Source organism: Hemitrygon akajei, chromosome 10 (assembly GCF_048418815.1).
Source record: "Hemitrygon akajei chromosome 10, sHemAka1.3, whole genome shotgun sequence".
NCBI lineage: Eukaryota > Metazoa > Chordata > Chondrichthyes > Myliobatiformes > Dasyatidae > Hemitrygon > Hemitrygon akajei.
This window is the reverse complement of record NC_133133.1, coordinates 121077518-121102869: the sequence shown is the minus strand read 5'-3', so window position 1 is coordinate 121102869 and position 25352 is coordinate 121077518. Positions and strand designations below refer to the sequence as shown.

General features: G+C 43.3%; 1 protein-coding gene and 1 long non-coding RNA gene across 2 annotated transcripts in view; one reads left to right on the top strand and one right to left on the bottom strand.

The window, feature by feature from the left end:
- Positions 1-21837, bottom strand: part of LOC140734629 (uncharacterized) — a 92630-nt gene extending 70793 nt beyond the window's left edge. Inside the window, exon 1 of the long non-coding RNA XR_012100578.1 lies at positions 21549-21837. This is a non-coding gene — a long non-coding RNA (uncharacterized lncRNA). The remainder of the gene's footprint in view (positions 1-21548) is intronic.
- Positions 21838-21941: 104 nt separating this feature from the next.
- On the top strand, positions 21942-24904 carry btg1 (B-cell translocation gene 1, anti-proliferative). Its single transcript, XM_073058853.1, has 2 exons — positions 21942-22377; positions 23059-24904. Exons 1-2 carry the CDS (start codon positions 22233-22235, stop codon positions 23442-23444), a joined length of 531 nt encoding a protein of 176 aa, XP_072914954.1. The 5' UTR covers positions 21942-22232; the 3' UTR covers positions 23445-24904.
- The last annotated feature ends 448 nt before the right edge of the window (positions 24905-25352 follow it).

The following is a 25352-nucleotide window of genomic DNA, read 5'->3' as shown; positions in this document are numbered from 1 at the left end:
ACTCAGTGCCATGAAACACCAGACAGCACACTGTATACAATTAAAGGAATTATATATATGAATCTTAACTAAAGGGTTAGTGAAGAAAAGAAAAAACAAAAAGGGCCCATTATAATTAAATAGTCAAATATGCACCAGTTGGAGATCAATTCACTGATCCTCTGTCGATCTCAGCGTCTGGTTCCATCGAATCACAATCTCCCCACTGGGTTGTATCCTACCACCGGTTCTGTCCAGCATCTTCTCTCTTCATCTCTCACCAAACAAAGTACCCAGCTCACATTCCAAAGCCCCTGTTCTCTCTAACCATTACCCCAACACTGCTTCTACAGAAAGACCATTACATTAGCAGTGAAACTTTTCCCAGGATATTACCTACTATTAATGAAGTGTTTCTTTAAATTTAATAATGTAACTCAGGTATTTACAGGTGCCAATCTGCATATTAGATTCAAGATTCAAAGATTGAAAGTACATTTATTATCAAAGTATGCAGCACACAACCCTAACATTCGTCTTCCTCACAGACAGCCATGAAACAAAGAAAACAGTGGAACCCTTTCAATGAAAAACATCAACCCCTCCCCACACATAAAAAAAATCACGCAAATGGCCACGACAAAAAAAATGAGAGAGAAACACAGAGTATAAAACACAACATCAAAAGATTCCAGGCATATTCAGTTCAGCTCAGTGTTTGATATTTGCAGGCTGCCCGGATTCAAAATCACCCAAAATGGCAACAAAAAAACGAGCAGCCAATAACGAGGAACACATCATAATGTGAATTACAGAGTCCAACCCACAAACCGCATTGATTAAATGTACTGGCTGGGTAGCCTCCAACCTGATGGCATGAACATTGACTTCTCTAACTTCCGTTAATGCCCCTCCTCCCCTTCTTACCCCATCCCTGTTATATTTAGTTTTCTACCCCTCCCCTTTTTTTCTCTCTCTCTGCCCCTCACTCTGCCTGTTCTCCATCTCCCTCTGGTGCTCCCCCCTCCCCCTTTCTTTCTCCCTAGGCCTCCTGTCCCATGATCCTTTCCCTTCTCCAGCTCTGAATCCCTTTTGCCAATTACCTTTCCAGTTCTCAGCTTCACTCCACCCCCTCCGGTCTTCTCCTATCATTTCACATTTCCCCCTTCCCCTCCTATTTTCAAATCTCTTACTATCTTTCCTTTCAGTTTATCCTGACGAAGGGTCTCGGCCCGAAACGTCGACAGTGCTTCTTCCCATAGATGCTGCCTGGCCTGCTGTGTTCCACCAGCATTTTGTGTGTGTTGCTTGATTAAAGCTTGCCCAAGATGCGGAACTCCTGCACCATCTACCAACGGTATCGAAGGAGAGACTGTGATGAGCAGCCGCAAGTGTCGTCATGCTTCTGGCACCAACGTAGCATGGCCACTACTCACTAACCCCAACCACATCAGGGTTAGTGAGCTCCGAGCACCAGTCTGCTCCACAATTCAACAATGTCTGATGTATTATGCCAATCAATCCCATTCTCCTGCCTTCTCCCTGCAATCTTCAACCCCCTTACATATCAACATCCGCTTTAAATATACCAAATGACTTGGTGTCCACAGCCATCAGTGGCAATGAATTCCACAGATTCACTACCCTCTGGCTAAAGAAGTTCCTCCTCGTCTCCGTTCTAAATGGATGTCCCTCTATTTTGAGGCTGTTTTGCCCTCTGGTCCTAGAGTCAATCATGACAGGAAACATCCACTGCACATCCGCTCTATCTAGACCTTTCAATATTTGAAAGGTTTCAATGAGATCCCCTTTATTCTTCTAAACCCTTCCATGACCTTATTTTATTTTTATTTTATAATGTAGTTCAGGTACATTAAATGCGTCAATCTACACATAGTAATCTCACACCACCAGTGATAACGGGTTTGAAATTCACTTGCTGTTATTTGAACTCATTGCACATCACAGGAACTGTCTTTTGCGTATCACTACTGGAACTCCTTTCTCGTGACTCTGTCTCCCTTTTATTGAGTTTTTTTTCTAGTGTGTCTACAAAGTGTAAATTTAGCAATGACTGATAGGTATGTTACAGTTTAAAGAATGTCTGTTCTCAGTCAGGTGTGGAACAACACAGAGGGCAAGAATAACACAGGGCAGTGGAGGTGGGCTATCAGTGGGAGTAACTGAATCCTTCATTGTTTGTTTGACAGGAATAACAGCATTGCTGGCTTATGTGTCTCAAGTATTGTGTGGGCACAAAGATGATTTTTTAAGCACAATATGTTTTTTTATCTGTATGAGTCACTTACACCTCCAGTCTGATACATGCTGATCCACCCATTCTGTGTCCTCAGCCCCCATGAAATGGGAATTTGGACCCACAGGTAACACTAGAGGCACAATTGCAAGCTGCATGCAGTGTGAACTTGCTGAATTAACATAAGAAATGGGAGCAGGAGTCGGCCATCTGGCCCATCAAGCCTGCTCTGCCAGTCAATAAGATCATGGCTGACCTGGCCACGGGCTCAGCTCCAACTATCTACCTTTCGCCCAAAACCCTTAATTTCCCTACTATGCAAAAATCGGTCTAACTGTGCCTGGTATTCAACGCATGTGCCAAGTTCGAAGTCGCACACATGGACAACTTTCCAATAAAGTTCATTTGTTTTTGTTTGGAGATAGAGGACGGTAACAAGACTTTCTGCCCCACTCAACTGCACCCATGTGACCAATTAATCTACAAACCCTGTACGTCTTTGGAATGGGGTCGGAACTGAGAGCACCACAAGGAAACCCATGCGGACACAGGGAGAATGTACAAGCTCCTTACAGACAGTGGCGGGAATTGAACCCGGGTCACTGGTCCTGTAAGGGTATAACTCTACACTACCAAAGGATGTGAAACGTCCTGGACAGCCCCAACAGTGACAGATGTGAATGATGTTCTACCATCACAGCTTCAGTGGCTTTCCTTGTGGGAGAAGCCGATGTGTCATGAGTCTCTGGCCCACTCTAACATGGAAACAGCATTCTAATTTATTCCTATTGGAGGCAGCCCGGTAATGGCTTAGCGGTCAGCATAATACTATTACAGCACCAGTGATCCGTGTCCATTTCCCACCACTGTCCATAAGGAAATTTACTTTCTCCTTGTCACCGTTTGAGCTTGCTCTGGGTGCTCCAGTTTCTTCCCCCATTCCAAAGACGTATAGATCTATAGGTTAATTGGTCACATGGGTGCAGTTGGGTGGCGTGGGCTCGTTGGCCCAAAGAGCCTGTTACCATGCTGTGTCTTGAAATAAAAAATAAATAGACTCTATTGGGAAGCTCTGTGTATGTGCAACTTTGAACTTGGCATGTGCCGTGAATATATACAAGCACAGTTAGGCAGATTTTTGCATAGTAGGGAAATTAAGGGTTTGGGGGAAAAAGTAGATAGTTGGAGCTGAGCCCATGGCCAGACGGGCCAGATGGACGACTGGTTAATTGGTCACGTGAGTGTGATTGGGTGGCATGATCTCTTTGGGCTGGAAGGACCTGTTACTTTGCTGTAGTTCTGAAAAAAACAAAATATGCCCCAAACCTGGAAGCGAGGGTTTCTGCCCCTAAAGACTGATCATCTCAGAGGATTTCACTGCTAGTGCTGAAAAAGTCTCAATCCTTTAGCAAACCATGATCAGCAAGAGAGAGAAAGGACTGCTAACTTCAGTGAAGTTGTCTGGACATAATGTCTGGAGCATGGTCTTATCATAACTAACAAACATCAGATGCATTGCCAACTGAGAAGGAGAGAACAACATCCCGTTTGCACTCAGAATCACGTAGTGATCTCAAGAGGTTCCCATGTTGCCTAGCAGCCAAACAGTGTACCTCATGAAGCATTCTGTAGGGACCTAATGAGGATAGACATTGCACAGTGCAGTGGAAACAATTAGTGTCCACATTAACAGAGATGCTTTTAGATGCAAGAGATTCTTCAGATGCTCAAATCTTGGGGAACACACAAAATGCGAGAGAAACTCAGCAGGTCAGGCAGCATCTATGAAAGGAAATGAACAATTGACGTTTCAAGTCAAGAACGTTCATTCCCTCCATAGATGCTGCCTGACCTGCTGAGTTCCTCTAGCGTGTTATGTGTGTTACCAGTGATACTTCTAGGTTCTGTCTTCACCCTTCTATTGGAGTGGACAGGCTGGCCATAAGGCAGTGTATAAGGGAGGTAAGAAGGTGCAACAAACAGCAGCCGGGATAGGCAGAACATAACCACTGCAGAGAAATATTGGTGAAAGACAAGGTGTAGATGTGGAGCCATTAGAAACTGCAGCAATAGCATATAGTCAGTCAAAGTCAGTTCAATAGTGATATCTTATCTCTTAATACAGGTTACAGTACTTGCTATTGGTGTTAGCATTGGTTTATTAATGTCAAGATATAGTGAAGAACTTGACTTGCATGCTGTTCATATGGATCAGATAATTACATGGAGCATCAAACTGGAATAAGGTGAAGCAATAACAATGCAGAATAAAGTACTGAAAAAGTGCAGTGTGGTAAACAATAAAATGAAAGATCATAACAAGGTAGACTGTGAGGCCAGGAGTCCATCTTATCATACAAAAGGTCCATTCAGGAGTCTGATAACAGTGGGATAGAAGCTGTCCTTGAATCTGGCAGTACATGGCTTCAGGCTTTTGTACCAACTCAATGGGAGATGGGTATGTCTAGCGTGGGTGGGGTCTTTGATTAAGCTGTTTTACTGAGGCAATGAGAAGTATAGACAGCAGATGGAGGGGAGGCTGGTTTCTGTGATGTACTGAGCTGTATCCACAACTCTCTGCATTTTCCTGTGGTCACATGCAGAGCAGTTGCCACAATCAAGCTGTGATGCATCCAGGCAAAATGCTTTCCATGGTGCATGGATAAAAATTGGTAAGAGTCAACGGGGACATGCCAAATTTCTTTAGTCTCCAGAGAAAGAAGAGGTGTTCGTAAGCTTTCTTGACCATGGTTGGACCATAGTGAGGTTCACACCTGGGAATTTGAAGCTCTCAACCCTTCTGTGGCAGACACACCATGCCAACATCTATCACCACTGGCAGTAACAATAGTTTGTACTCAGATCTGTGTGAATGGAAGCTCAATATTTCAGGTCCGTGACCGCTTGTCGGTGCTTTAGGTTGGAAGGGTCTTAGGGCTGAAATGTTGACTCTACAGATACTGCCTAACTTGCTAAGTTATTCCAATATTTTTCTTTCTGTATAATTTCCAGCACTTGCAGTATTTTTGACTTTCACATGGTTCTCCAGGTGTGTTCTCACTAAATATAAAGCTAGCCCTTTAATATTATTTTCATAGAACATTCCAGCATTGTACAATACATTTGGTCCACAATGTTGTGATGGCCATTTAACCTACTCTAAAGTTCAATCTGACCTTTCTCTCCCACATAGCCCTCCATTCTTCTGTCACCTATGTGGCTATCTAACAGCCTCATATATGTTCCAAATCCAAGTGTGGTCTAACCAGAGGTTTAGAGCTTTCCATATACAATAATATGAAGTGTAAAAACAATCTCCATATTTTCCCTTTGGCTCTTTCCCCAATTATCTTAGAACTCTGACCTCTGGTTTCTGCTGTCATACCAGTAAATTATATTTGGCAATTCCTATACAAGGCATTGAAAAATTTTGTCCAATTGCATCGGGTAGTTTGGGAGAAGGACACAAGGGGCATTGTTTAGTGTCAGTGAGCTGTGCTCCACTGAAGCCTCAGATAGTGAATGGATATGCCATGGAAAAATCACACCCACAATTTGCAGAGATATCAAGGTGAGCACAAATACATCTCATGAATGTCCCAGTACTTCATCTGAGTTCAATTATTGGCCCAGGTCAACTTCATTAGATGGATAAAGTTGCAAATATCCCAGTGCAAATTTTCCCATGGCTGGCTTGATGCAATGCAGTCAAGAGATGAGAGTTTCTCATCTGTGCTGCATTGCCCATTCTGATACTCCCGACAACCCTTGGGTGAGGTAGAACATAGGACAGAACTGAAACATCGACCACCCTTTTCCTACATTCGTTTCCTTTCCTTTGCTTTAGGTTCTAGTGTCTGCAGTCTCTTGTTAATCCACACTTAACTACTCCACGTGGAAGGTGGTGTAACACTTCATCCACTCAAGTAATGATACTTCTGCTTCCTCTAACCAGCAGCTTTAAAGATAAAGAGATTAGCTTTATTTGTCAAATGGGCATTAAAGTGTACAGTGAAATGTGCCATTTGTGTCCATGATCAGCACAGTCTGTGGATGTGCTGGGTCAGCCTGAAAATGTCACCATGCTTCTGGCATGCCCACAACTTACTAACCTGAACCCGCATGTCTTTGGATTTTGGGAGGAAATTGGAACACCTGAAGGAAACCCTTCAACCCAGTATGCTGTGCCAACCTATCTAAACCTACTCCACAATCAGTCTTACCCTTCCCTCTACACAGCCCATAACCCTCCATTTTTCTTTCATCTACATGCCTAAATCTCTCTTAATTACCCCTAATATATTAATCTCCATTACCACACCAGCAGTGAATTTCAGACACTCGCCACTCTGTGTAGCAAACACACCTCTGACATTGCCCCTAAAGTTCCCTTCACTCACCTTTAAAGTATATCCTCTGGTACTAGCCATTTCTGCCCTGTGAAAAGAGTGTGGGCTGTCCACTCTCCCTATGCCCCTTATCATCTTATACACCTCTATCAAGTCACCTCTCAACCTCCCTCCCTTCAAAGAGAAAAGGCCTTTTGCTCAACCTTTCCTCATAAGACATGCTCTCTAATCCATGTAGCACCCTGGTAAATCTCCTCTGCACTTCCTCTAAAACTTACACATCCTTAATGAAGTGACCAGGAATGAACACAATACTCCAATACACTTCTCCTGTAATTAAAAGCCCATCTAAACTAATTCCTTCTGCCTACACAATGTCCCTTTCTTTCCATTCTCTACATATTCATATACCTAAAAACCTCTCAAAGTAGAGAAGTGGTTTATATCACAAAGCTTTAATCTAATTCAAATTATAATTATAATCACAGGTCATATACCTCATACTGAAATCTGAGAATCTAACAAGCTTTAAAAGGGAAGGAATTCAGTAAATTTAGTATTCTTTATAACCAATCACAAAAATAACTACTATAACTGCTGTTTTTAAACAGGGAAGTGAGTCATACATCATCACTCACAACCTCAAAATGTCCCGAAGGGCTCCTGAGCCAATCAGAACTTCTGAAAGGAAATGTAGTACTCAATGCATGTACAGTGAGCTCCCCCACTGCAAAGAAATAAACGGATTTTTTTCTGAGGATGTAAGTTGATGGATAAATATTGACAAGAAGGTCAGGGAGAACTAGTCTTTTCTTTTTGAAAGGAGAACCATGGGCTTTGCCATCTTTACTTATTAGGCCACATATGTTCTAGTCAAAGAACAGTACAGCCCACTACAGACCTTTTGGGCCATAATGTTGTGTCAATCTTTTAGCCCACTCAAAGGTCAATCTAAACCTTCTCTACCACTTAGCCCTCCATTTTTCTTTCATCCATGTGCCTATTAAAGAGTCTCTTAAATGTCCCTAATGTATCTGCCTCTACCACCACTCCTGGCAGTGTTTTCCATGCACTCACTGCTCTGTGTAACAAACACACCTCTGGTGCCCTCCTCACCCGGATCCACCAATCTCTTGCTAGATAGATAGATAGATAGATACTTTATTCATCCCCATGGGGAAATTCAACTTTTTTTCCAATGTCCCATACACTTGTTGTAGCAAAACTAATTACATACAATACTTAACTCAGTAAAAAATATGATATGCATCTAAATCACTATCTCAAAAAGCATTAATAATAGCTTTTAAAAAGTTCTTAAGTCCTGGCGGTTGAATTGTAAAGCCTAATGGCATTGGGGAGTATTGACCTCTTCATCCTGTCTGAGGAGCATTGCATCGATAGTAACCTGTCGCTGAAACTGCTTCTCTGTCTCTGGATGGTACTATGTAGAGGATGTTCAGAGTTTTCTATAATTGACCGTAGCCTACTCAGCGCCCTTCGCTCAGCTACCGATGTTAAACTCTCCAGTACTTTGCCCACGACAGAGCCCGCCTTCCTTACCAGCTTATTAAGACGTGAGGCGTCCCTCTTCTTAATGTTTCCACCCCAACACGCCACCACAAAGAAGAGGGCGCTCTCCACAACTGACCTATAGAACATCTTCAGCATCTCACTGCAGACATTGAATGACGCCAACCTTCTAAGGAAGTACAGCCGACTCTGTGCCTTCCTGCACAAGGCATCTGTGTTGGCAGTCCAGTCTAGCTTCTCATCTAACTGTACTCCCAGATACTTGTACGTCTTAACCTGCTCCACACATTCTCCATTAATGATCACTGGCTCCATATGAGGCCTAGATCTCCTAAAGTCCACCACCATCTCCTTGGTCTTGGTGATATTGAGACGCAGGTAGTTTGAGTTGCACCATATCACAAAGTCCTGTATCAGTTTCCTATACTCCTCCTCCTGTCCATTCCTGACACACCCCACTAGCTCTTGCTCCACCCCATCTACCCTTCTACCCTTTCATACTGACTGTCCCCCACCCTCTACTCTCCAGTCCAGGTGAAGGGTCTTGACTTGAAATGACAACTGTCCATTTCCCTCAACAGATACTGCCTGACCCTTTGAGTTCCTCCATGTCTGATTTCTTGTTCCAGATTCCAGTCTTTCTTTGTGTATAGTTTTTCACTGATTCTCTTGCATTTCTCTGATCTACTGTGAATGCCTGCAAGACAGTGAATCTCAAGGTAGTATATAGTGACACATTGATAATACTTTGATAATATATTTACTTGTAACTTCAACATTCCAATGTCTATTGTCTCTTTATTTTATTACACCTTCTTGATGTTAAATGTCTTAAATAAATGCAACTTATCCTGTTTGCTTCCTCCTTAAATCAACTACCCTGAAATTTCAAAACACCTTTCAAATTTCAGCTCTGCCAGAAAATACATACTGTCAAGAAATCATTGATTCTCTTGTCACAAATGCTGACTGATCTGAGGCCAGATTTACTGGGGTTTTGATTCCATTTCTTGTTGAAACAAAACTACAAGTCTATGCAATTCAAATGTGTTGTCTTATAAAATATGCAAATAGCTTTTATTTTCAGTTTCTGTGAAGTGTTAATTTGCAAGATACAACCTCCTGGAGTGTGAAAGTTGAAAAATATTGGAAAATTAATTGCAAACTCTTGAAATAATGTCCTGTTCTCCATATGCCAAAAAACAAGAACTCTTGTTAGCCCTTTCATAGAAAATCCCATTACCACAGGGAGTTTGCTAATGAGTCATTGCTTTGAAAGATGCTTATGAGCCAATGGGCTCCATGATAAATCATTATCTTGTTCAGAGTAATTAAGAAACCACAATAAGAACTGAGCCCTTCATCTCACCAACCTATCCCTGCAGCAACTTCTTACTTCTCTAGAACTGGTGAGAAATAAGAAAAAAACAAATAAAAAGGGAAGAAAGTGGGAAAGCAAAAAAAGGGGAAATCAAAGGGGAAAAAATGAAAAGAATGAAATAAATCTCCATGGGAGCAAATGAAGTGCCACATTTGTTTTGTTAGAAGAGTGACTACATTTCCGAAGTATTTCTTTGTAATAATAAACGCAAAAGAGTTTGCAGATGCTGGAAATCCAGAGTAACACATCCAAAATGCTGGAGGAACTCAGCAGATTAGGAAACATCTGTGGAAATGAATAAACAGTCGATGTTTCGGGCCTAGACCATTTATGAGGACTGATTTTGAATGAGGAGACCAGGTATGTACTTTGGGCCATCCAGAGGTCATGGAAGGTGCTATGTAAATGTGAGGTTTTTATTTTTGTTTGCCCAGTGTATTTCATTCTCTCTTTCTTCCTTCCCTTCAGATGTTTTTGAAATCTACTGATAACCCTGACCTACATTTGGCTGCCTCTTCTGATATAATGCGGCTGTGGAATTTCCAATTCTTGAGCAAATGCGCATCATCATTTATAAACATGAGAACACTGCCAGTCACCTGAATTTATTTAGTGTCCTTTCAAAAGGCAATGATATTCTTTATTCATTCTTGTAATGTGCAAAATACTGCAGCTGATTTGGAAACAGCAAGTCGCCACAAGTAGAAATGTGGTATATGACTCAAGAAAGCAGCATCCACCATCAAGGACCCCCACCATCAAGGACATGCTCTCTTCTTGCTGCAGCCATCGGGAAGAAGGTACAGGTTCAGGAACGGATATTAGCCTGGAGCCATCAGGCTTCGGAATCAGCATAGATAACTTCTCTCACCTCAACACAGAACTGATTCCACAACCTGGACTCACTTTTAAAGACTCTACAACTGTAGGTAGGTAGGTAGATAGATAGATATACACACACACACACACACACCTGCAAGAAAGTGAATCTCATGGTAGTATATGGTGACATATAGGTACTTCCATAATAAATTTAGAATCATAGTCATAGAACCACTACAGCACAGAAACAGATCCTTCAGCCCATCTAGTCCATGCCAAGCTATTAATCTGTCTAGTCCCATCAACCTGAACTGGACCATAGCCCTCCATGCCCCTCCCATCTATGTACCTATCCAAATTTCTCTGAAATGCTGACATCAAACCCACATCTACTACTTACGCTGGCAGCTCACTACAAGCTCACACCACACTCTGAGTGAAAAGTCCTCCTTCATATTCCCCATAAACATTTCACCTTTTTATCCTTAACCTATGGCCTCTAGTTCTAGTCTCAGCCAATCTCAGTGGAAGTCTGCTTGCATTTATCCTGTCTATACCGTTCATAATTCTGTATATTTCATATCTCCTCTCAATTTTCTCTGCTCCTGGAAAAAAAGTCCTAACCCATTCAAACTTGCCTTTTAACTCAGGTCCTCAAACCTTGTAAATTTTCCCTGCACTCATTCAAGCTTATTGACATCTTTCCTATTGGTAGGTGACCAAAATTGCACCACTACTCCAAATTAGGCCTTACTATACAACTTCAACATAACATGCCAACTCCTGTACTCAATACTTTGATTTATGAGGGCCAATGTGCCAAAAACTTTCTTTATGACCCTATCTACCTGTGGTGCCACCTTCAAGGAATTATGGATCTGTATTCCCAGATCCCTGTTCTACCACACTCTTCAGTGCCTTACAGCTCACCATGTAAGACCAACCCTTGTTTGTCCTCCAAAATACAACACCTCAGATTTGTCTGAATTAAATTCCATCTGCCATTTTTTCAGCTGGTCCAGATCCCACTGCAAGCTTGTTTTTTCTTCTCCCAGCTCCCACCAAAAACACCTTGACCCACAACTGTGTCCCTCACCTGCAAGCTTTGATAGTTTTCCTCGCTGTCCCAATCTTGGTGTCACCCGTGAATTTGCAGATCCAGTTAACCATATTATCATCCAGATCATTAATATAGATGACAAAAACAATGGACTCAGCATTGATTCGTGCGGCACTCCACTAGTCACAGGCCTCCAGTCAGAGAAGCAACCAACTCCTACCACTCTCCTGCAAAGCCAATGTCTAATCCACTTTACTACTTCATCTTGAATGCCAAGTGGGATCTTGTAAAATGCCTTGTAAAGGTCCATGTAGACAACATCCACTGCCTTGCCTTCATCAACTTTCCTTGTAACTTCCTGAAAAATCGCTTTAGGATTGGTTAGATACGATCTACCACACACAAAGTCATGTTGGCTATCCTTAATCAGTCCTGTCTATCTAAACACTTACACATTTGGCCCCTTAGAATAACTTACCCTGACTATATCAGCCTATAAATTTCTGTCTTATTTTTAGAGCCTTTCTTAAACAAGGGAACAACTTTAGCTGTTCTCCAAACTTCTGGCACCTCAGCCATGGCTAAGGACCTTTTAAATCTCTACTCGGGCTCCTGCACTTTCTCCATTAGCCTCCCACAGCATCTGAGGGAACACCTTGTCAGTCCCTGGAGATTTATTCACCCTAATCTACCTCAGAAAACACTTCTTCCTCCTTTGGGCCCATGACCTTGCTGCTGCTTTGTCTCACTTAGACTATAAGACATAGGAACATCTGGCCCATCAACTCTGCTCTGCCATTTTATCATGGCGATTCCATTTTTCCTCTAAGCCATAATCTCCTGCCTTCTCCCTGTATCCCTTCATGCCCTGACCAATCAAGAATCTGTCAAGCTCTGCTTTAAGTATACATACAGTCTTGGCCTCCACAGCTGCCTGTGGTAAATCCACTATTCTCTGGCAAAAGAAATTCCTCCTAACATAGACTGAGAGAATCTCCCAAGTAAATATGGATGCAAACCATGCATTTAAGATCTTCCCAGTTCTTTTGGCTCCATGCATAGATCACTATTCTGTGCTTCCATTTTTACCCTTGCTATCCTTCTGCTCAATATATCTGTAGAAGCACTTAGGATTCTCCTTCACCTTGTCTGCTAGAGCAACCTTCTGTCTTCTTTTAGCCCTCCTGATTTCCTCCTTAAGTGTTCTCTAGCATTTCTTCTATTCCTCAAGAACTTCATTTCTTCCTACCTGCCTATACCTGCAATGCACCTCCTTCTTTTTCTTAACCAGGGCCTTAATATCTCTCAAAATCTAAGGTTCCCTAAACCTGTTACCATTGTTTTTATTTCAACAGGAACATATAAACTCTATACTCTCAAAATTTCACTTTTGAAGCCCTCCCAATTACTAAGTACACCTTTACCAGAAAACAACTTGTCCTAACCCACACTTGTCAGATCATTTCTAAAACCATCATATTTGTCCTTGCTCCACTTTAGAATCTCAAACCGAGGACCAGACCTAACCCTCTCCATAAATGCCTTGAAACTAATGGCATTATGATCACTAGATGCAACGTGTTCCCCTACACAAACTTCTGTCACCTACCCTGCCTTATTCCCTGTTAGGAGATCTGGTATCGCACACTCTCTAGATGGGTCTTATATGTACTGATTAAGGAAACTTTCTTGAACACACTTGTCAATCTCTATCCCACCCAAACCTTTTAGAGTATGGGAGTCCCAGTCAATACGTGGAAAAGTTAAAATCACCTATTATCACAACCTGATGTTTCTTGCAATAGTCTGTAATCTCTCTACAAATTTACTCCTCTAAATCCCATGGACTGCTGTTTGATCTATAATCCCATTAATGTGCTCATCCCTTTCTTATTCCTCATTTCCATCTATATAGTTTTGGCAGATGAGCTCTCTAGCCTGTCCTGACTGAGCACTGCTGTGACGTTTTCCCTGACTAGTACTGACCCTTCTCCCTTGTGCTCTATCATGTCTAAAACAATGGAACCACAACCATTGAGCTGCTGGTTCTGCCCCTCCTGCAACCAAGTCTCACTAATGGCTACGATGCCATAATTCCATGTGTTGATCCATGCCCCAAGCTCATCTGCCTTTCCTACAATATTCCTTGCATTGAAATATACACAATCACAGCATTAGTTCCAGCATGCTCAACCTTTCGATTTCTGACTTTGTAAGGAGGCCTAACAACCTCTGCTCTGGCACTCTGGTTCCCAACCCCCTGCAGCTTGAGTTCAAACCACTTGTGCAGCACTAATAAACCTTCACACAAGGATTTTAGTGTGCCTCCAGTTCAGGTACAAACTGTTCCTTCTGTACAAGTTCCACCTTTCCTGGAAGAGTAGCCAATAATCCAAAGAACTTAAGCCCTCTGTCATGCACAGCTCCTCAGTTACATGTTAAACTCTATGATTCTACTTCTGGCCTCACTAGCAGGTGACTGGGGTAGCAATCCTGAGATCACAATCCTGGAGGTCCTGTCATTTAACTGAGCAGCTAACACCCTGATCTCACTTTGCAGGACTTCATCCCCCTTCCTACCTATGTCATTGATACTGGTGTGGACCATGATTTCCGGTTAATCATTGGCCCACATTAGAATGCTGTGGACTCGATCTGAGATGTCGCTATCCCTGACCCTGACACCTTGGAGGAAACATTCCATCCAGGAATCTTGTTTTCATTCATAGAACCTTCTGTCTGTTCCCCAAACCAATGAATCCCCTATTACTACAGCTCGCCTCTTCTCTCTGCTTCCCTTCTGAGGCACAGAGCCAGACTAAGTGCCAGAAACCTGTCCGCTGTGGCTTTCTTCGGCTAGGCCAACAGTATCCAAAGTGGTATACCCATAGTTGAGGGGAACAGCCACAGGGGTACTCTGCAATGGTTGTCTATCCCCTTCACCCCCAACCCCTGACAATCACCTGGTTACCTGTATCCTGCACCTTGGGTGCAACTACCTCCTTGTAAGTCCTGTCATCATCCTCTCAGCCTCCTGAACGATCCAAAATTTATCCAGTTCAAGTTTAATTATCATTCAACTGTACATGAATATAGCGGAATGGAACAGTGTTTCTCTGGGGCCTAGGTGCAAATACACACCAAGGCGCACACAGCACAGACAAGATAGCAAACAAACATACAGTCACGCAAAAAAGTATGTATAACCCAAGTCGTTGAGTGACATGTCCCGCCAATTGATGGTACAGCTCCAGCTCCTATTCCTTAACGTGGACTGAGAGAAGATGCAGCTGGATGCATCCTTGAAGGTGCAGTCATCAGGTACATTGGAGGTCCACCTGCTGCAAGAAGAGTATTGCACTATCCTGCCTGGCATCCCTGTTGCTCTAACTGTACAACAAGAAAGGAAGAGAAAAATAAATGAAAAAATCTACCTACAGCCTTTGCCTCTCCTTGCCAAAGCCACTATGAGCCAAATCCCTAACTCCTCTCTGTACCACTGGCCTACTTCCACAATGGCCACTCCGCTTAAACATAATGTCTTTCTATTGGCCCCCTACCAAATGCATAATTATACACAATCCAATGTCTCCTCTGGAACTGTTAAGATTACTTTGAACATTAACCATATAATCCATTTCAGTATTATATGTCAGTATGATCATAAGATATAATGACAGAATTAGGCTATTTGGCCCATTGAACCTACTCTCCCATTCAATTACTGATGATTTATTATCCTTCTCAACCCCATTCTCCTGCCTTCTCTCTATAATCTTTGACACCCTTTACTAAGATATCAATGGACAGATATTGGCCAAGACCCATGGAGAGGTTCCCCAGCTCGTCACAACAATGCCAATTGTTAGCAGGTCTGGATGTTGGAGGTCCATGCTCAGAGATTCCAGGGCTGAGGTTTGGAGGTCAGACACCTGAAGGTGACCTGTCCTGGTATTGCAGGCCCAAGGTCGACAGGTCTCAAGGTCAGGCTGCCCCGGTTTGATTGGGGAGGGGGTGAGGTTAGGAAGGGTTTGTTATGTTGTGTCTGTCTTGTTGTATGTAGGCTGTGTGTTGTTCTGCTGAACATTGTGGGCATGTTGCTGCCAGAAGCATGGCGATACTTGCGGGCTGCTTCCAGCACATCCTCACACTCTGCAAGCGAAGCATTTCACTGTAAAAGTGACCAATAAATCTAATCTAGAATTTTGGTTCTATCCCTCTGCTTGCAATCCAAATGTAACAAAGAGTCAAGTTTTTCCAATGTGTGTGCAGGGAAGCATTTTCATCAAAGAGAATCAAATTTGTAAAAGTATGGGAGCAAGTTTATTTTTTAAAATTTGTGTGCAGAATAAGACACCACTGCTAAATTAATGTTACCTGTGAGAAGAGGAGGTCAGGGGCCATGCTGAACCACCAAAAACCTTCCAATGGAGATCTTTCACAGCGCTATGAAGACACATGATGATGAAGAAATGACGGTATAAGACCTAAGGCCTAGTAGAATTAGGCCATTTAATTAGGCCAGCAAGTCTGATCCACCGTTTAATCACATCTGTCTTATCTTCCCTCTCAATTCCTTTCCCCTGCCTCCTCCCTGTAACCTTTGATGCCCTTACTAATCAAGAATATATAAACTTTTGCTTTAAATATACCCAATGACTTGGCCTCCACAGCCACCTGTGGCAATTAATTCCACAGATTCACTACCCTGTGGCTAAAGAATTCCTCCTCATCTCTGCTCTGAAGGGACATTTTTCTATTCTGAGGCTGTGCCCTCTGATCCTAGACTCTCCCACTATTGAAAACGTCCTCTCTACATCCACCCTGTTCTCAAGGCCTTTTAGTATGGAGTAGATTTCAATGAGTACAGCCCAGAGCCATCAAACACTTCTCATGAGTTAATCCTTTCATTCCCGAGGTCAAACTTGTAAACCTCCTCTGGACCCTCTCCAATGCCAGCACATCCTTCCTTAGAAATGGGGTCCAAAGCGGCTCTGTACACTTCCAAGTCAGGATGGTGTGTGCCTGCAAGTGGAGATCTTCCCTGTGGATCTTGTATTTTCCAAAGGTAGAGGTTGCACGTTTGTAAGATATTCTGTACTAGTGATGAAAAGCCATAGAGCACTACAGCGTAGAGTGCCCTGCGACTCTTCTCGTCCTACCTAATCCATACCAAACTGTTATTCTGCTTAGTGTCATTGATCTGCACCTGGACCATAGATCTCCGTCCCTCCCACACACGTACCTACCCAAACTTCTCTAAAGTGTTGCATTTGAACCCACACCCACCATTTCTGCTGCTGGCATCGCACTCCCACCACCCTCTGTGAAGAAGCTCCCCCTCAGGTCCCCCTTAAATACTTCACCTTTCATTCTTAACCTATGACCTCTGATCATGGGTTAGATCGAATGCTTATCCACTTGTCTACTCTTTGAAGCATCCAGCCTTGTAACTTCTTTGTGGAAATGGAAGGCCCTGCTTGCCTGTGGCTTGTTTTCAATACAGGGTGAATTTTAAGTCACGCATTCATTTTGACACAATTTGTATCTGGTGCATTGAATTAATGGGACAAACATTAAGTTCCTGCCAAAAAGAAACAAAGCTGCTTTGAACAATGAAGAGGAAGAAGAGCCGAATGGTGAATTGTCCAAATTTTGGATTACTGGGAGACAGTTTAGTTTCCACCCAGCTTCCTGTACAAGAACACATTTTGCATAGAAACTTTGACAATGCACAATTTTCATGGGGTGACAGCATTGAACAACTCACAATGAATCTCAGAAAGAGATATTTGGGCAGGTGATCAACTGTTTGGTTAAATAATAAATTTTAAAGAGTATCTTAGGGATGGAGAGTTACAGAGGGTAACGGTATGCTTGTTTATTATTGTCACACTGTGGAGGCCTGTCCTGGGGTTGGAGGACTGTCTGTGTGTGGGTGGGTAGTAGGAGGGAGGTGAGGGGGCTTCTTTTGCTACTCTAGTATTGTTGCTTGTTGTGTTCTGTTCTGCTGCGTTGTATGTTGTCTGGCTGAGCATTGTGGGCGCTGGAGTGTGTAGCAATGCTGGCAGGCTGCCCCCAGCAGATCTTGAGGTGTGTTGGTTGTTAAAGCAAACAATGTGCTTCACCGTATGCTTTGATGTACATGTGATAAATAAAAGTTACATGACATCTATATGGATCATTGCATTTAGGTAGTAGAGGGTTAAACGACGCCAGAATGCAGAATAGAGTGTAACAGTTACAGTGGAAGCTCAGTGCAGAAAGATATGGTGCAAGCCATCAAGAGGTATATTGTAAGGCCAAGAGTCTATGCTGTCATACGATGGGACTAGTCAATACTTTTATAGCAGCAAGGTAGAAGCTGTCCTTCAGCCGGGTGATATTTTCTGCTCAACGGGAGGGGAGAGGAGAGAGAATGTCCGGGGTGGGTGGTGTAGGCAGAGTCCATGAAGGGGAGGTAGGCTACTGTGATGTGCTGAGCTGTGTCCACAGCTCCTGCCATTTCTCATTAACACAAGAGATTCTGCAGATGCTGGAAATCCAGAGCAACACACACAGGAACCCAGAAGGTCAGGCAGCATCTACAGAAAGGAATAAACAGTTGATGTTTTGGGCAGAGATCCTTCATCAGGACTGGAAAGGAAGGAGGAAGAAGCCAGAATATGAAAATAGGGAAGGGGAAGTCGTACATGCTATTTGGAAAGCCCCTATTTCATCTGCTTCTCTCACCTTTCCACCAGATCACCATCTGATTCATAAACATTTATTCATTAAATTCCCCTTGTATATTTTTCCTTTCAATTTGGATCTGTATTCAGGAAAATGAAACATCATTCCTCCAGGGTGCAAAACACAGCACCCTGTTTTGCATATAGTCACACATAGTACACAGTTACCATAGCACATACAGTCACAAAGTAATATCAGCACAAGTGGGTGATCTGAATGGCATGGCCTGAAGGTTGATGGTGCATGGGATGTTGTCCTGCAGCCATGTTTCTACAAGGGCAAGTATGAGGCAGCTCGAGATGATTGCATTCCAGGAGGCAGTGTATAGGCGCTTCAGAGAGGGTGCAGAGGAGATTTATCAGGTTGCTGCCTGGATTAGAAAGCATGTCTTATGAGGATCGGTTGAGTGAGATGGGGCTTTTCTTTTTGGAGCGAAGGAGGATGAGGTGTGACTTGAAAGAGGTGATAAGATGATAAGAGGCATAGGCAGAATGGATAGCCAGTGACTTTTTTGCCAGGGTGGAAATGGCTAATACGAGGGGAATAACTTAAAGGTGTTTGGAGGAAAGTATAGGGGGATGTCAGAGGTAGGTTTTTTTTCCCACAGAGAGAGAGGTGGGTGTGTGGAACACGTTAACAGGTGTGCTGGTAGAGGCAGATACATTAGTGACATTTAAGAGACTTTTATACACATGGATGAAAGAAAAATTGAGAGCTATGGGGGAGGGGAGGGTTAGATTGATCTTAGAGTAAGGTAAAAGATCAGCACAATATCATGGGCCACAGGGCACAACACCCATATGTGTTATCATGCTTCCAACACCAAAATCACATGGTCATAACTCCCTAGCTCGAGGGCACAGCCTCAGAATACAAGGCTTTAGAACAGAGATGAAGAGGATTATCTTTAGCCTGAGGGTCTGTGGAATTGATTGCCATGGGACAGCAGTGGAGGCCAAGTCATTGGATATACTTAAAGCAGAGTTTGAAAGCTTCATGACTAGTCAGGGTGTCAAAGGTTGTGCGGAGAAGACAGGAGAATGGGGTTCACTGATTCCTGCCATATTACTCACAGCCTGTCAACCTGACAGCTATCCAATCTCTGCCGTGTTTCTAACAACAAATTGTCAATCCATGTCAATATGTACTCAGTGGCCACTTTATTAGGTACACCTGCTCGTTAATGCAAATATCTAATCAGCCAATCATGTGGCAGCAACTCAATGCATAAAAGCATGAAGACATGTCAAGAGGTTCAGTTGTTGTTCAGACCAAACATCAGAATGGGGAAGAAATGTGATAGCAGTGTCTTTGATGGTGGAATGATTGTTGGTGCCAGATGGGGTGGTTTGAGTATCTCAGAAACTGCTGATTTCTTGGGATTTTCATGCACAACAGGCTCTAGAGTTTACAGAGAATGGTGCGAAAAACAAAAGCATCCAGTGAGCGACAGTTCTGTGGGCAAATACACCTTGTTATTGAGAGAGGTCAGACAACGGCCGGACTAGTTCAAGCTGATAGGCAGGCTACAGTAACTCAAGTAACCACATGTTACAACAGTGGTGCACAAAAGAACATCCCTGAATGCACAACATGCTGAGCCTTGAAGTGGACGGGCTACAGTAGAAGCCATGAACATACACTCAGTGGCCACTTTATTAGGTACAGCAGTACAGAAGGTGTCAAGTAAAGTAACTACTGAGTGTATTATTCCCAAGTCCACAAGTTCTGATCTTGTTAAGCAACCTCCTGTGTCAGATCATTTGAAAAATTTAAATACACCACATCAGGTAGACAAAGTGTTCTTTTTATCTCATTAAACACCTTCCCCCACACAAAAAAAAACCCTCACCCTGCACCTTGTGCAGGCGTTTGGGGAAGAGGTTATTTATAAATACTGGTCGTCTGGATTAGAGTTTCTTGGATTCCAATGTCTGGGTTGTTTGTGGTTTGGAGTTGGCCAGAAAAGAAATGGCTCTGACCTTGTGAAGAAGCTTGCCGTATTTCAGTGTGGTGCGGCGGTGTGATGCAGAGGAAGGGTGGGAAGGGTAAAATGTGTCCTTCCCATTCGAAACTAATGAGAGACTGAGACACAGAAAAGCTGAAAACTGCAAATTACAAACGGTGTAAATTTTGACTTGCTTTGCAGAAGACCACAAACATAAGAACAGAATTAGGCCATTCAGCCCATCAAGTCCAACAGTTCTGTCACGGCTGTTTTATATCTCTCTTAATCCCATTCCACTGCCTTCTCCCAGTAAACTTTGATGCCCTTACTAAGCAAGAACCTATCAACCTCCTCTTTAAATATACCCAATGATTTGATCTCCATAGCTGTCAGTGGCAAAGAGTTCTACAGATTTACCAGCCTCTGGCTAAAGAAATTTCTCCTCATCTCTGTTCTAAATGGATGTCCTTTTATTCTGAGGCTGTGTCCTTTGGTCCTAGACTCTCCCACTACAGGAAACACTCTCTCCATGTCTACTTTAATTAGGGCCTTTCAATATTCGATAGATGTCAAAGAAATCCCCCCCCCCCCCCATTTTTCTAAATATCTTCCCTCTCATGCAAGATGATCAGTATTTGCACAGAGGAGCCAAAAGTTATTGGCTAGGGAGAGTGCTTAGAAAACAGCACCCTGTTTTGTAAATACACTTTTGGAAAACCTACTCCTCACCTATTTTCTAGAAAATAATAGCTCTGTGTTTTTAATCTCTCCTGAACTGTAGTCTCTCAGTAATCTGTCAATCCTGGTCTCATCCGTTGAGCCATTTTCTCACTTTTAATGTCATTTCCCAGAGCCAGATTTATCACCAGAATCAGGGTCAGGATATGTTAAAATTATTCAACAGGTCAGGTGTTAATATAAAGACCCTTTTATCAGTACCAGATAAACTGAATTTTAAGGTTAGGAACTGGGCGAGAAGATGGGTGGTCAGTGATACATATGGTGGATGGATAGTAGATGGGGTTCAGTAACAAAGGGAATAAAGGCCAAGTTAAAGGAATGATAGCAGCCCAAGTAGCTGAAAATGTAGCAGGAGGATTAGAAAACAGAAACATTATCTGAAAATACAGACAGACAGATGAGCTGCTATCTTCATTCACAAGATGAAAACATCACTGGCGAGAGTATTTATTTGCTTGCGCAGTCAATGGATACACATACAACTCTGCCTTGTGAAGACGGCTGATTCCCTTCGCTACTGAGCCGGAAGTTTCTTACAATAATGCATTAATTTCAGATTTATATTTATTGATACTGGGTCTTTAGGTACCTGGATTTACGCTCCTAAATTGAAACGGTTTCACTGCAGTGTACATGAGTTTCAATGCAGACCATAGCAGTTTATCAACATTAAAAAACAGGTAAAATGTAGCTTCAATGCTCTTCTGCTTTTTAAAGCTACTTCTGCAGGAATGATTTAAACCTACCTCTAAACCAGAGTTTTGTCAGAACAGCAGTACCGAGTGGCTCCTGAGGCAACTCTCAGTAATCTGCGTCTCCACCCCCTTCAGATCCCTTTGCTCTCACATCTAACTTAACCCTCCAAACTTTACCACACTGCATCAGGCAGACCCTCTCCCAGGACACAAGCACCATACAGTCAATATCTTTACAAACAGCCCCAGCACCACGTGACCTCTCCCTCCGCGCCTGCGCAGACTGCTTGTTGACATCCGTGGAAAATTACATCACCACATCCCACTCGAGCGCTGACGTCAGCCTCTCTCCTCCACCAGAGGCCCCGCCCCTCCCTCTCCTCAGCGACGATGAAGACGTCACGTCCCGTCCGCGACCATATATAAGGCACTTCCCCCTGCCGCCGCGTCCCGTTTGGCGGCGGAGTCGACAGGAGTAGGTCGTGTTGATGACAGTGGCCGCGATGGCCGATCCCGAGCAGCGCTGATTCATCGCGCCCACACGACGAGCGCCGGAGTGGACGACAAGCCGCCTCCGCCGCAACCTTAGTTTGAAAATTAAAAAAACCAGCCACCATACTCTTCGACCAAGTTTCTCTTCAGCAGCGACCCGTCACCCCATTCACAACAAGTCCGCGCCGTCAATCGGCAGGAGTTTGTTTTTTATTATTCCCCTCCCGTCTCGGGATTATCTCAATGTACACGCTGGGCGCCTGGGCCGACATGAAGCCAGAGATCAGCGCGGCGGTGGGCTTTATCTGTAAGCTCCTCCGGACCAAGGCGACCGTGGATGAGCGGCAGCTGCAGACCTTCTGCCAGTCGCTGCAGGACCTGCTGGCGGGTGAGTGTGCGCGGGCGCGAGCCCGCGGGGGAGGGGGTGGCGGGAGCGCGCACCGCCTGATCCCGGGACACTGACCCCATTGATGTTTCACTGTGGAGTTAGTTGGTCCACGGCGCGCCGCGTGAATGTAACTTTCCCGTGTACTTCGCGCTCTCCTCGCCTATTCCACACGGCAAATCCCTCCGCTCTCCCTTCCTGGAAATAAACATGGCAGCGATGCAAGTTGGGGTTCACATCAAACCTTGCCGAAAGCTTCTGACAACAGGAAATAAAACCAGTATCACGAAATACGAAATGATTCCAGGCACTTTTAAACAGTTCTTTCGCTCTGTCTGTTTCTTTTAGAGCTCGTTCACAACGTTGCTTATAATTTCCGCCCCCACCCGTTCCGCAAACTTACTGCAAAATGGGACTCCGTCAACCCCTCCCCCCCCCAACACACACACACTTTGTTGTTAAACATGGGAGCGATTTCTCGTAGTGAGGTCGAAGACTGCGAAGTGCCACAGTGCAGAGCGTCTGACAGCAGGGAAGTTTCCAAAGTCCACGTCAAATGCAAAATCTGGCCCCGAAATGCAAAGCTCTTCCTTGTTGCTGCTTTAATCAATTGTTTGGTATTTGCATGAGAAGGTAAACTTTGCAACAAAGAAACTCATTCATTTTTCGCCCTTTTTGTCGCAGACCATTATAAACATCACTGGTTCCCCGAAAAGCCCTGCAAAGGCTCCGGCTACCGGTGCATTCGGATCAACCATAAAATGGATCCGCTGATCTGGAAGGCGGCGAGCCGGATCGGACTGAGCAACGAGCAAGTTTACAAACTGCTGCCGAGCGAGCTTACACTCTGGGTCGACCCTTACGAGGTGTCTTACCGGATCGGCGAAGACGGCTCGATCTGCGTGCTGTACGAGGCGCACCCGATGGGCCACAGCCACCACCACCTGCACCTGGACGCCAGCTCGCCCGTGCCCATGGTGGACGGCAGCCGGACGAGTTGCAAGGACGAGTTACTGATGGGCAGGACCAGCCCTTGCAAAGCCTACAGCATGATGACAGTGTCAAGTTAGGGCGGCATTGCAAATGGCCAGTGTGGGGGAGGGGGAGGTTGTCCTGAGAGGGAGGAGAGGAGGAAAGCTTCTCTTGGAGACCCACACCGGGCTTTGCTTTGGAGTTGATTGCACCTCTTGAATGTTAAGGGGAAGCTGTGCAGCTCACACAGGCTGTGTGTGTGTGTGTCTTTCTAAAACTGAGGCACATTTCATCTATTTCCAGCAGTTTACCAAATCAAACCAAAATTTGTATGTCTATAAAAGAAGGGGAATTGAAAACTGCCAATTGTTTGCACCCATAACTCATCAGTATTTTGACATTTGGCAATTTGCTTTTTAAAAATACAGTGGATTTTGGTTAATTGGGACCTATAAAGACTAGTGCATTTTGACCCAATTAAATGCCTGTTGCAATTAGCTAAAGTTTCATGACAATCGTTATAAAAAAGACAAACTACCACTTAACTGAGTAACAAATTATGTACTTAAGTGAAATACAGAGCAAATGAGAACATTGCAGTACTATACAATTGTATTACTAATAGTAACAGGATTTCAAAAAGTGTTGTGTTCTTTTGATTGAACAAAAAGCAGCATAGACACCTAGTGCATACAGTCCTTTTGACGATTGCATCCAAATTTTCATTTTCATTTTCATTGTGACATTCAAAATGATTGTCGACACCTTTGTAATTCCTAACATGAAGTAGTGAAATTGTTTGATTTTCTCTCGTGGCCATTTCTGGCATCTCTGTGCCTGAATGCTTGAAATTACAGTGAGCAAAAGAGTTTTGAATTGTCTTACTACTTCTTGCCAACTATCAATGGCAAAAGTTACTGCTATTTGAATACAAACATGCAACTGACACTATTTAAAGTGTTCAATCTAAGCACTGTGTAGGGTCTTAACAGCCACACAATTGTTTTGCCAGACCCTATGTAGAATATTCGGCAGTAATTAAATGGCATATTGTGCCAAATAAAGAGTATCAAAGGGCTATTTTCTCGATTAGTTTTTGCTCTTTAAGATTGGTCCCAATAATCAGCTGTCCCAATTAACCGATGGGCCAATTAACTGGAATCCACTGTACTTTGAAATTGAGGATGGGTGGTAATTCTTGTCCTTTAGATTGGGTTTAACAGCCTTTGTCCAGCTCTTAAGAGCACACTGCTCTTTAACATTTGACTACTCTCCTTTGGATTATCTGTACATTACTAGCCTAGGGTTTTGGTTTTTAAGCACTGTTACAGTGAAGTGGATTCTCGTCCTCTGTGACCAGGTAGCCTCACAAATGTTGAATTTGTGAATTCTATTTTGACCATCTCTTGATATTTGCTAAATTATGAACTGCTGTAAATTTGTACAGTTCATGTACATGGTGGCGAAAGTTGTACAGATTTCTATTTTGCAAGAGAAAAATTTTGTCTTCTATTGTAATAAAATGTTTCCTATCTTGCCATTTTAACAAAACAAGAAATTGGCCTCTGTGTTTGGTTTTGGAATGGGAGAGTATTTGCAGCACATCTCCACGTACAGTATTCCACATGAATTTACTGAATTCGTTGCAAGTCACAGCTAGTGCTATGTTTAAAATTGCAGTGCCCCAAACAAGTTTATTTTGAGAGCTGTGGCTGGCTGGAATTGTCAGCACTTGGAATTGTTTAACTTTGGACATGGTCTGGCTACAAGGAAAACCTCTCATCCTAGACATTTTTAAAAAAAAGAAAACTTTGGATTTTTGAGCATCAAAAGTAGATTCCTACTTTTCCTACTTTTGATTGTCGTGGATTTTGGGGAATTCAGATGTTCTGCTGGACAAGGTAGCACTAAATGCTTGTTGGTGTGAAGATCAGCTTTTGAAGTAGGCAAGTCTGAGCATGTCAGGTCTTGCTGTTCAGCTTTCTCAGTCCCAGAAAGGGGCTGAT

Bases quoted from the DNA above. Each gene is read 5' to 3' on its own strand.
- btg1 (XM_073058853.1), top strand. From the start codon at position 22,233: ATGTACACGCTGGGCGCCTGGGCCGACATGAAGCCAGAGATCAGCGCG. The intron at 22,378-23,058 runs GTGAGTGTGCGC...TTTTTGTCGCAG, and splicing joins GCTGCAGGACCTGCTGGCGG to ACCATTATAAACATCACTGG.